The 13,737-nt window shown below is 44.2% G+C and overlaps 1 protein-coding gene across 1 annotated transcript in view; it reads right to left on the reverse strand.

Moving 5' to 3' along the window:
- Nucleotides 1-13,737, reverse strand: part of fstl4 (follistatin-like 4) — a gene marked incomplete at both ends in the record, with an annotated part of 288,121 nt that overhangs the window by 176,052 nt on the left and 98,332 nt on the right. Inside the window, one exon of the mRNA XM_080435198.1 lies at nucleotides 4,969-5,211. Coding sequence (XP_080291324.1) covers nucleotides 4,969-5,211 — 243 coding nt within the window. The remainder of the gene's footprint in view (nucleotides 1-4,968; nucleotides 5,212-13,737) is intronic.

Consider the following 13,737-nt stretch of genomic DNA (forward strand, 5'->3'; position numbering starts at 1 on the left):
TTCATCGAATTTCTTTCATTGATCAGTTTATCTTCGAAGGAAAATTGGTCGTCCTATTCCCCAGGGAGGGAGGGATAGATGGATAGATGGATAGATGGATAGATGGATAGATGGATACATGGATACATGGATACATGGATAGAATAAATATGACAAGAAGTCATAAGGTTTTGATGGGGATTTGGTCACTGGCCAGTGGGGCAAATGAATCACAACACCATCTCTGGACACAAACATTAAATTGAAATGCTGGAGATAAAATACTGCCCATCTTTAATAACCACTCAAAGCCATATTACTGTATATACTTTGTCCTATATGTTGGTGCAGCACCAAAATCTCACAACAACACACAGATCAGCTAGTTTGGCTATTTTGGAAAAATGTTATGGAAAAATATTCGCCTATAACGACGTGCCCACAATAGGGACGCCAGGTTGAAAGTGTTTTTAATGCGTTGTTGTGCCTAATTGTATTATGGGCTGTGTCCCAGCATGCCGTACCGTAATTCATTAAGTCATTATAAACACCTCTACACAGAGACATAAACAACACTCCCTTGGCACTTGACGCTCTATTTCCTGCTGGTTTGCGTTCGGGCATCACCAGTGTTAAAAGTCTAATGTGTCGACTGAACATCCTTAATGTGGATTAGATATGCACGGCAGTGTCTGTCTGCCAGGAATCCTTCCCCACTTTAACCCATTAAGACCTGAAGCCGATTCCACAAATGCCTTCTAAATCAATATACTTCTCAAACTGTTTCATAATTCAGAATTATTCAAACACTTTCAAGTTTTTCAAAAATGTTCAAAAATAGCAGATATACAAGCTTGCAGCGCGGCACGAAGTGACACGCTGTGAGCTTGTATATCTGCGATTTATTAATAGCCAACGCTAAAATCTAAAAGGGGTTTTATTGGGTTAATGTGACATGACTGAATGTGACCTCACATCCATGTGAGTGTGTGGATTTGTGGGACGTGTGCGCACGTGTGGTTGTGTGTGTGTGTGTGGGGTGTGTGTGTGTGTGGGGGGTGTGTGTGTGTGTGTGTGTGTGTGTGTGTGTGTGTGTGTGTGTGTGTGTGTGTGTGTGTGTGTGTGTGTGTGTGTGTGTGTGTGTGTGTGTGTGTGTGTGTGTGTGTGCGTACGTGTGCGAGCATGCGTACGTGTGCGCGCATGCACACTGCATTGAGATGTCACCGCACGGTTCCAGACACTTGGAGCTTGGCTTTCATGTTTTAGCACCAGCACATGTGCCACAATCATAATTACGGTTTTAATACCACACGGCAAAAACCCTCAGTGTTAATGTATCCATTTGTAACTCTCAGAGTAAAATGAATGCTGAGGATTTTGCTGTCTGGCAGTCAGTTAGTCCATTCACAGAGTGCATTACTTGTGAATATTTTGGGTGACTCCTGCTTTTAACCATATGAGCCATAGCGTCCCTATTCTGGGGCAAATAATCGGTAGATACAAAACATACAAAGACACAAAGCTACACCGCATATTTGTAGCTTTGTATCTTTGTAGCTGAAGTTGAAACTAGCTCAACTTTTGTGTAGCTTTGTAACAGCTACAAACGTCGGATGTATTTTTGTACCTTCATGTGCTGGCTTCCATTGAAAATTAATGGTAGCCTGTGTCTTTGTACGAAAACAGGAGGGGGCTTAGCATAGAGCCCTTGGGGGGACTTTAGTATAGGGTTTAAGTGGATAACTGGCGAACCATTAAACATCAGACACTACATTAGTGGAGCAGTGGCTTTTTGCAGTGTGCAGTGCAAGTTGGGTGACCAGTACAACTCAACCTACTACACCAGTCATGAACCAATCGAAGCCATGATGAAGTGATCGCTCTATAGGCGTGATAATGTTGCTCTGTATTGGTGCTGAGCTTGCATGGCTGCTGATGAGTGATAGTCCAGGAGTGGAGGATCTAATGATTTACTATAAAGCCCTGGTGATCCACAGTAACCTGCTGTTTAATATTGAAGTACTACGGGCAACTGGGACACATGTTCAGTGGAGGTGAGAGACCCTGTGTGTGTGTGTGTGTGTGTGTGTGTGTGTGTGTGTGTGTGTGTGTGTGTGTGTGTGTGTGTGTGTGTGTGTGTGTGTGTGTGTGTGTGTGTGTGTGTGTGTGTGTGTGTGTGTGTGTGTGTGTGTGAGCGTGTGCGTGCTGTAACAATATACATTGTATATGAGAACCTAAAGTACAAAGGAAGCATGAATAAACCAAAGATAAGATATTTCCATTTTATCCTGAATGAATGCTGGATGTAAATGTATAAATTATACAGTAAGCACAGCATTTCAGTAAATACATAAACACATTTATAATGAAACAAAGAATGAAATCATGTCTATCTTGATCAAGGAACAAAGTGGCCTCCTGTGGCCAGTTTGTGATGTCAGTCACATGACATATATCTATGATGTACAATATGACTCTGAATGTGGGAAAGGTTTTAGCCTTGGACGAAGACAGTCAGATTTCTGACATTTGCGTATCTCTGACAGTCTTGGCCACTTCCCCAAATACTGTTTGGAATTCCATGTTTAATGCCCGTAACTTCTCCATAAATGTACAAATTCAAAACATGAAGTGCTTGCCCCACAACCACGGATGTTGCCCGACCGTTGTGTTCTGCAACATTCTGTATTGTTTAATACATAAGTGTTCTCATTCTCATCTGACAACCTTGGTCCAAGGCTAGGAAAGGTTTCAGTCTGATCCGAGCCACACTGACTTCCATTAAGGAAAGTTAAATATCTAAAAAATTTATAAAACATGAAAACAAAAATAGCACTGAATGGTCCAGCGGCTTGCAAGATTAGCTTCTGATAAACACACAGACAGACACACGCACACCTGCGCACACACACACACACACACACACACACACACACACACAGACGACTAGCCTCCAACAGAACCACACCGTAAAAATACCAAAAAAAGGTATTAAGCAGGTGGTGTTTGGGATTATGACCAATTGCATGGCAAGGCCTTGAAAAGAGGGTGATTCCATCGGGATTGCATGCAGAGCAGGTGCACGCCTTCAGAGCACCAACGTGCAAAGCAGTGCAAGAAGTAGCCTACTCTGATTTCATCTAAAGTTGTTTTGAAAGTTGTCCTTAAGTACAGCGCTTGAGTAAATGTTACTCTGTAATACTTTCCACCACTGCCTGCCGATGTGTACTGCCAAATGCTGGCTGCCGTTTCCCACTCAAACTTGACCCGCTGCCCACAGCCCTAGCGTGCCAGACACCCGCAAGCCCTTCCATCCTCTCCTCTGGACCACATACATACATATCTGACACGAGCACGGACTGCTGACAGAGCCGCTGCAGTCAGGACATCTGTGTGGATCTGAACAGAGCACAGAACGCTGGCGACCGGAGAGTTTCGGATGTTGGCCGAAACAAACGCTTTAGTTTGCAATTTTATTCCAAGCTGATATACAAGTCCTCTAAATCAGCATGCCCAAATCACCGAGAGCATTCATGAAAAAAAAAAGAACATCAAATGCAGCAGCCATCAAAGTCTCTCTAAACCAGTGGTTCAAGGACCCCACATTGATATGTATTTGGCTGTGGAACCCCGTTTGAAAACATCTTGTGCAAGGGATAAGAGAAGAATTATCAAGATTTTTCAAAATAGAGAAATAGCCGTAAAAGAAAACCCTGGAACCCCCTCAAGGACCCCTGGGTGTCCCCTGACCCCACTTTGAAAACCAGTGGTCTCTGGACTATTAGATCAACAGCCTCAACAGGCTTCCTGTTCACAGGTAAAATCTTTTGTCACTTTGTCGATGTGTTCTCGTCACCGGTCCTGTCCGGTACCAGTCCGGTAAAGAACGGCCCACTGAGGTGTCAGGCTCTTTACGGGACAGAAAATACATACAAAACGCACCATTCAACAAGCCACCTACTCTTGTGTTAAGTCTGAAAATTTCAATTTGTCAAAGAGCAAGTAAAAATAAATAAACACATTCTGGAATCTTCCAGAAATGTCCTGTCATTACCTTGACAGGTGGAATGATAAAGCCTCATTTGAAATAGCACCATTAAGTCAATTCTTGAAACAATACAACTCTGACTGACCACACAATCAAATCCTCAGTGTTGATTCATCCATTCATCCATCCATTCTACGGGAGTGTGCAGAATGTGTATGTTACATTTGACCCAAATGTAACATTTGTACACTCTCAGAGTGAAATGAACACTTTTTTTCTCCAGTGTACATTACGAGTACGATGACTTGTAAAAGCTGCAATCAATCCGGAACTTATAGTAATGAATAAAATGTTATGTACTGTACGTAATGTCTGTATGGTAGAGTATGTTAAGCAAGGGATAATTGACGGGTAGCTGGTCATTATTCCGCGGAGGTGCATAATCACCCTGAAGGGATTTATTTTTCAATAATGACCAGCTACCCGTCAATTATTATCATTATCATTAATTTAACTCACGACCATGTTCACATGGTATGGAGCACAGATATAAAAACATCATACGATACAAAACAGTATTCATACAGATGTAGCTAAAGGCATGGCAAGCATCCCGCTTATTACACGACTACTTAATAAATAAACCCAAAAGTAATTGACCCAACAGAAATAACACACAGCTGAATCAAGCGTTCAACCAAGCCGTGTAATAATACAATATAACTAGCCCATCTGCAGTAGTTAGAGGTGGTCTCCCTACTCTTATTGAGACATTTGGACCGTGGTGTCACATGTACCCCCAAGGGCCCAGGTGGGGGATCGGGGAGAGTGCAGATTGCAGTTTTGATCTTTTGATCTTTGTTTTTGTTCTTCTACAGCTCCAGTCCCACTGTGTGTGTGTGTGTGTATGTGTGTATGTGTGTGTGTGTGTGTGTGTGTGTGTGTGTGTGTGTGTGTGTGTGTGTGTGTGTGTGTGTCTCTCTCTCTCTCAGGGGTCTTACCTTTGAAGAAGCAGTCCTTGCTGTGCACCACGTAGATGCGTCTCTTCTCCAGGCAGGCGGTGCGGTACACCTCGCAGTGGTTCTCGTAGAAGCGGCCGTCCGAGCCGCACACCGGCACAAAGGAGGGCCGACACCGCTGCTGGCACACGCACTCTGCGCGGCCCGTCACTGCCATCACCACGCACTGCCGGCCGCGGCCGCAGTACGTCCTCCTGCAGGGACCCCCGTCTGGGTCAGAGGGCGCTGTCGCAGCTGGAGAGAAAATAAAAATAATGTATTCATTTGTTTGACTGTTAATTGATACAGGGACAGATACGTTATATTGTATGTACTGTATGTACTGTATGCCAGGGGTTCCCAAACCTTTACAGCTCAATACATTATGAATGAATCCTCAACAATTGTGAAATACCACACCTACAATACAAGCTAGATGTGTTATTCTCACTATTTTGGAAAATGTCAGAACATTTCTGAAAGATTTATTTTATTTCCAAAGATCTTTAGAAAAATGTTTGACACATTATTGAGGGAAAAGGGTAGAAAGGTGAAAAAAAATAAGATATTTAGTTGTGACCCATAAAAACGGGTCCGCGACATGATCACATGAAACAAATGATTAGTCGGGGGTGGAGAGAAGATAAGATGAAGTTTGCAGGGCTATACAGGTTAGAGTACGGCTGTTTTACTGAGGCTTAAAGCAAACATAGTATGCTCGACTTCTCGACAAAAAGACAGAATAAAAAAGAGTATATACGAGAACGCAAACCGAGGGAAAATACCATTACAACAAGAGCGCAAGACAAATTAAATATACACCACACGCACAGTAATACACCATGCACCGGGTATAAGTGAGTAAATTGCTCAATGCAGCCTTACTACAATAGATAGAGAAAAGTACAAGTTCAACTTGGACCAGCACAAGTTGCACTATACAAGTGCAGTGTTAATGAGCAAAAACTTCCTCTTTTAAATAGAACATAGCACTCAACCTCTGAGGTGTTCTTATTAGCACCTCTCAGCACCTGTGCACTCACATTCACAGCATGTGGGCGCACACACACACACTCATGCACGGAAACACAAAATCATCATAATCCTCTGTTAGTGCTCCTAGCCCTCGTCAACACCCTCCCGAAACACACATACACGCACGCACTCACACTCTCTGTTAGTGCTTCTAGCCCTTGTCATCACCCTCCCGACATACACGTCACTCACACACACACACACACACCTTTCTCGCTGCTTGTAGCATATTTTCAAAAGAAAGTATGCGCGCGTGCACACGCACACACGCGCACACACACACGACATACACACACACAACACAGGACACACACACAAACACACACACACTCCTTTCTTGCTTCTTGTAGCATATTTTCAAAAGCGAGTATGCACGCGCACACACACACACACACACACACACACACACACACACACACACACACACACACACACACACACACACACACACACACACACACACACACACACACACACACACACACACACACACACACACACACACCATCATCAGCACTGATTCCTGTCTCAGTGCCTCGGACCCCCTGCGACCCCCTGCTGATTTAATCTATTTGCACTTAAAACAGGGCAGAAATCTGCTGAGCCTTGCAGACACTCCACCTTGGATTGATCTTGCCTTGGCTCTGTGATCCCGGCCCGGACCCCCGCTCCTGGTGAGATCTGAGTCAGAATGTATGGGTCCGTGCCTGGGGGAGCAAGGGGCCATGGGGGTGGGGGGGATGTGAAGAGGCTCCGAGGATGTTGGGTTGTTGTTTTTTTGGGTGGGGCAATTGAGCCTCTTTGGCTCAATTGTTGATGAATGTGCTCAAAGGCATTAGGCCATTATCAGTCACCAGAACCAGGGAGGTATAGCATGGTTAACATGGAGTTTGGCGTTAAATGGGTTTATAGGAGAGGGTCGTGTCTGATAAAATGAATATCAAATGTCTAAATATTGAATGAAGCAACTTAAAAACTGCGTGGGCCAGAGCAGGGGTGCAAGGCTCACTTGACGGCCTTGCACGCCGTGCCGGAACCTATTTGACCAGGAGCACACGCAGGCACACGCATATATTTAAAACTACTTTAAATTCGCACCTCAACAAAGTTTTCAAAGGCTCCCGACTCACACCTAGCGAATTAACATAGGAATAAGCCTAGATGCATATCAATTGTCCATTGTGTGACTTGCAGTGTAGGTGTTAAGCGACGTGCGCGTCAACTCATTGAAATAGAGTGCAAGAACATACCAAATGAGCATTGCATGCCTAGGCCAGAGTATATGTTAAAAAGACCCCCGAAGAGTTTTAAAGTGAAATATACTCCTTTAATATGAACGCGAACGAGTACAATAGTAAATACTTAAGTGGGGTTCTTGCTGGACAGAAATTGCATGGTATGTCTATCCCTTGGAGCTGAGGCAGCTTAATCATCAACGGCTCCCGCAGTACGCGGACTGTGTCAAATTTATTGACACTCTCTAGGTCGTGCCTAGAGATAATATTACAGATTGGAATCTTGGTTTTCAAGGCACACATAGATTAATATTATTTGACATTTAATTTGCAGATACTGTTGTACATTGTATAATATTTGCTGGTGGGGGTTATTTGCCTTTAGAGACACCGTAATTACATTTCCTTCAACTTTCCCTGTTGACCTTGTCTCCTTCCACAGCAAGCTGGCATGCTCTTACGCACGCACGCACGCACGCACGCACGCACGCACGCACGCACGCACGCACGCACGCACGCACGCACGCACGCACGCACGCACGCACGCACGCACGCACGCACGCACGCACGCACGCACGCACGCACGCACGCACGCACGCACGCACGCACGCACGCACGCACGCACGCACGGTCACACCAGACATTTGCCGTATCGCAGTCAATAACAGAAAGCTCAGATGTGTGTTTAGTTTAGTGTGAAATCAAAGCCCTGGGCTTAATTATTTTTTACTTTTCTTTCCAGTTTGAATTCTACAATCCTTAATCGTCCTAGAAACCAGTGAAAGTATAACCGTATAAAGGAAGAAAGGCAGAATAAAATGTTTGACTCATATGCACACGGAGATATGCCTAGACTAGACAAAATCCCAAGAGATTGAATTCAAACAATTTAAACTATAACGTAAGTTTAAATTCTGTTTTAACATTTTAAAGGTTAGCTTTGCTGGTGTGTATCTGTGTGTGTGTTTGTGTGTGTGCATTTGGGTGGCTGGGTGTACACATGCATTGTGTGTTTTTGCGTGTTCAATACAATCTCAACTTTGACCCCGGGAATAAGTTATATGAGGCTATAGGAGAGCTATTGCACTGTTAGAGGAAATGACTACACACACCCCCATCATTTCAGGGACCCCCAAATTGATATGTATTTTGGCCACGGAAGCTCACAACACGTCACAAGCTGACACGTTGTCAGCTTGTAGATCGGCTATTTCTTAGAATAGCCTTAGTACAAAATAGGATGAATGAGGTTAACCCATTGAGATCTGGAACGCATCTGTGTCACTTTAGATTTCTTTGGCTATTCAAAAATAGCAGATCTACAAGCTCATAGCGCGGCACCGAGTGCCGCGCTATGAGCTTGTAGATCTGCTATTTTTGAAAAATCTTCAAAAAATGATTTTTTGATTTTTTTTCTCAAAAAACTGTTAGGATTTAGAACACATTTTTAAGAATCGCCTCCCCCCCTCAAGGATCCCTGGAGGTCCCCCGGACCCCACCTTGAGAACCAGTGCCCTTAAGAGACGTCCCCCCGGCTCTGGGTTATGATACCGTTTGAGGTTTTGAGTCACTTAAGATGCTGAGAAGGGGTCAGTTCTATTATCACTGTGAGGACGCGGCTGAAAACACACACTGGCTTAATCCATTAAGACCGGAGAGGCATCTCTGTGTCATTTTAAGATTTCTTTGGCTATTTGAAAAATAGCAGATCTACAAGCTTGTAGATCTGCTATTGTATTTAAAAATCGTGGACAATGTGTGCAAAACTTTGAATATATATGTTTTGAAGCGAACATTTTTTAACTCTGATCTGTGCTTCTGGGGGTCCCTGGATCTACATATTTTGAGACGGGGGTCCTTGACATGGAAAAGTTGGAGCACCACTGATATAGCAACATACCGTTAGGATTTAGAATCATTTTTTAGATATGTATTTGGCCGCGGACCCCCCATCTCAAAAGGCTTTGATACAGGGACCCCCCAGAAGCAAAGATTTGAGTTACAAATGTTCGCTTTAAAAATATATATATTCAAAGATTTGCACAAATATAGCACAAAAATAGCAGATATACAAGCTCATAGCGCGGCACTCGGTGCCGCGCTATGAGCTTGTATATCTGCTATTTTTTAATAGCCAAAGACTATCTATCTAAAAAATGACACAGATTTGTTCCCGGGCTGAACGGCTTAACTCACGGACCTCAGTTAAGACTTTCATGAACAAACTGCTGAAAGCATAAATTGAATTTGCCGGGAGTATAATCATATCTCAACTCGGAGCATATTGAATAATGGAGGTAATGCGCTGTTGAGGACAAAAGTCCTTTAATTACATAAAAGGAGATTCCAGGGCCGTCCCACGGAGGCATACGCGGGGGAAACAAAAAAAGAGATTTATGTGCATGCATTGCAACACGCACAAACAACACACACACACACGCACAGAAAAACACAACAATGCAAACACCATGCGTCACTCGCGCAACTTATACGCGTGTGTGTGCGACGTTAGTGGTCACATTTCAACATTGTGCATGTGCAAACAACTATAGAAAAGCTAAATACACAGACACGCACGTTTGTATTACTGTGTCTTGTGTTTGTCGTGTCTTAGGTTTGATTACTATGTTTACTACTTGTTTATTATTTTCGGTGAGAAGCTAAGCCCTATGGGTTTCCTTTCTCACCTGCACGTATTTTAAGTGATGTTTTAATAATTTTACTTTTGTACTATTTTATTGTGCGAATAAATAAATCAAAAATCAAATCAAAAATTACATTTTAGGACAGCATCGGTAAATAGTTGGAAAAAGCTGGAAAATTGCAGACTACTATACTTGTGGGGACATTTGTCCCTCACAAGTATAGTAATACACACACACACAAACAGACACACAGACACACAGACACACACACACACACACACACACACACACACACACACACACACACACACACACACACACACACACACACACACACACACACACACACACACACACACACACACACACAGCCCCTGTGCACGTGCTGACCCGGCTTGGGGGGATTGACTGCTCTTCCATCATAATGAAGTACGACGCCTCCGCGAGCGCGGAGGGCAGGTAACACTCCTCCAGGGCAGGGATGGACGGATGAGGGGGGAGGGGGGAGAACACTTTTCCTGCTCATCCCGTTCACTAATTGTTCCGCATTGTGTCTCTGTATGAGAGCATCATCTGTGGGAAATGCAAAGCAGCCTCCCCCCCCCATGCCCCCGTGACCTTGTTGTCGGGTGTCAAGGTCGGGGACGATTACCAGATCGTTTGTATTCTCCCAGCGCGGGAGATTAAACGCTTAGCCGCAACGTCCGGCGGCAACCATCCCCACCGACGCTTGTTTGTCTGCCTGTTCCTCTCGTTTATCCCCATCACTCTCCCTCCCTTCCTCCCTCCCTCCATCCCTCCCTCGCTCCCAGTGGTGTAAAGCGACTAAGTACATTTATTCAAGTACTGTACTGAAGTACAGTTCTGAGGTACTTTTAGTTTACTCGATCATTTTCATTTTTTTTAATAGTTTAGAGACACCACTCCACTACACACTCCACCACACATCTCAGAGGTACTTTTTACTCCACTAAAATTATCTGACATCTTTGGTCGCTAGTTATTTTGCAGATTTTTATTATTAATACAAACGATACATTAACCACTTAAGCACTATTTCATGCTTTCGAAAATAGACGATCTACAAGCTCAAAGCTCATGACGCTTTGTGACGCGTCGTGAGCTTGTAGATCTGCTATTTACGGAAATGTTAGACACATTTGGAAAAAGATTAATCATTTTACTTTGGTACTGTAAGTATATTTTGATTTGTTTGTTTTTCACTTGGATACAGGCCTTTTACTTGTAACGTAAAAAAAGTATTTTCATATTGTGGTATTGGTACTTTTTTTTCTAACATCACCGCTGGTTGCCACGTTCTCCATCCTCTTCACCCTCCCCTCATCATTATTTCCCATTCAGCCTAAAAACGGCCACGGAAAAACAAACAGCGGCGGCTTTACAACAATGGACACAATAAGACAAGAGATGTAATAGGTTGCGATGTGCCACATTTTGTGGCTCTGACATTTTGGCTAAGTCCTAGCGCAGGCGCGCTCATCCAGGCACTAAGCCCTTTTCTCTTTTTCTTGGACTGTGTTGACTGCCATTGTGGGCTTGCTTAAGAAGCTCAAAGTGCATTCTGTTAATCCGGCTTGTCTGAGCTGTGGCACAATCACTGCTTAATGCTTCTTAATGGCTGTTACAAGTTCAGCCGCTTGGCAGTGCCAAGACCACGCCATGCTCAGCATCCAGGGATCCCCCTGTCTCCTTAGTTCTATGACTTACTTCTCTCTCTGTTTCCATTACTCTCTTAATTTTATCTTCTTTCATTCACTCTTCTTTATTTGTTCTTTACCACCCTCTCTCTCTCTTTTTGACATTCTTTATTTCTTTATTACTTTCTTTTCGCCCTTTCTGTCTGTCTATTTCTTTCTTTCTTTCTTTCTGTGTGTCCACATTGGTCTGTCTCAGTGTCTTAAGGGACACTGAAACAGACCATTGTTCACCATTTAATCAGATATTTTCAGATGTTTTGAGGGAACATTGTCAGTAATGGCATGATGGCATTGGGGATTTTGTTCAACATTTAGCACTTTTGCTAAGTGCTGAAATAATTGTTTTGCCATTTCACTACATACAAAGACATGCACACATCCACCCCCACGCACCCTTTCATTTTCTTTTATACCAGCGTAACCGGATGAAAACCTAACTGGAGGCGAGACGCAACTATCCGCTTGATGGAACGACATTTATTTTGTTCAGTGAAGTTTCAGACCTGGAGGTTTTTTTTATTGTTGTGATGCAGCCGGCGCTATCTGGAATCTATAGCCTTATTTATGCTTCTTTGTCTTTTGACGAAAATAGCCGATCTACAAGTTCACAGCGCTGTGAGATTGTAGATCAGCTATGTTATGAGCATGAATTAGGCATAACAGAGAGGAATCACATCTGTATACCAGCCTGATCTCCAGAGATTACCGTAACATTGCACGGAACGAGTGCACTTCATTCCGTGGATAGTCGCCTAGAAACCCCGAAATTGCGTGCATATGAACGGCGAGTCCCACGGTGGGCGTAACCAGTCGCAACCCGGAAAAACCCGGAAGCAGAGCAGTCCCCACAACAAAATTTACGATTCTGTGCCTATCGGTACATAACTCAAACGGCGCTGAGTAGGCACAGGCGAACGTCACACCGTTCAGGACGGCAACTCGGTCACCTTAGCTCCCTCAGTGGTCCTTCACGGGGTGACAGTTCGCCTGTGACTGCGCGCCTCCGAAATGGTTTTGTCACAAAGGGAGCGCCGTACATATGCACGCAATTTGGGGGTTTCGAGGCGGCTATCCACGGAATGAAGTGCACTCGTTCCGTGCAATGTTACGGTAATCTCTGGAGATCGGGTTGTGTATACATATATGTACATATTGCCTGCTCCACACACACACACACACACACACACACACACACACACACACACACACACACACACACACACACACACACACACACACACACACACACACACACACACACACACACACACACACACACACACACACACACACACACACACACACGCTCGCTCACATTTGCTTGACGATGAACACTGCACACAAAGTAATAAGTATGTAAAGTACAGTAGTCACCAGAATGTCAGTATGCTCTGGAGGCCAAGTCCCTCGCTGTGTTTAAAAACCAAAACATGCCTCCGTGTGTTTGTACCTGGGGCTACGCTCCCAAGATGCTCAAATCCCTCCAACATTTAAAAGCGATCAAAACAAACAATCCATTTCTTATTTTGTCCCGCTTCCCCGGGCGGTTGGGGTGCGGGTGGGGGTGGGGGGCTTGTAGCTTCTGATAGGGGCCCCTTCTGAGATAAAGAAGGGAGACTCAGACATACTCAAAACCCCTCTACCTCCCTCCCTGGTGAGCTGAATACCTAATTCTGCCGGCCTCAACCCGCTGTCGCCATGTCATTCTATTCTATACTGTACACTCCCATTACACTGGTACAACTATCACTTTATGTATGACTGTGAATACGCTCTCTTTGTCTCACAAGACATTGAGGAACTTATTACACACTTGTTTATTAGCTATATATGAGTAGATTGCAATTGAAATAATTTCACCCACTCTTTTACATCTGTAAACTTGTGATGTGAAGTATTTTTTATGGGTACATTTATAGAAGGCAATAATTTGTACCCCTTTTTCCCATCCAAATGTAGTCTTTATGCCAACTAATACCTCCCCACACACTTCTGTGTCTGACTCTGTCCCCCCCACCGGGAGGACATAGCACCTCCTCCGTCCTACTCCTCCCGTTCAACCCCCCCCCCCCCCCCCCCCCACTGTAGAAACCAGTGGCACAGCGACAGAGATCGCTAGCCGGAGGCACAGCGGTGGAT

Source organism: Gymnoscopelus braueri, assembly GCF_963280865.1.
Source record: "Gymnoscopelus braueri genome assembly, chromosome: 8".
Lineage (NCBI taxonomy): Eukaryota > Metazoa > Chordata > Actinopteri > Myctophiformes > Myctophidae > Gymnoscopelus > Gymnoscopelus braueri.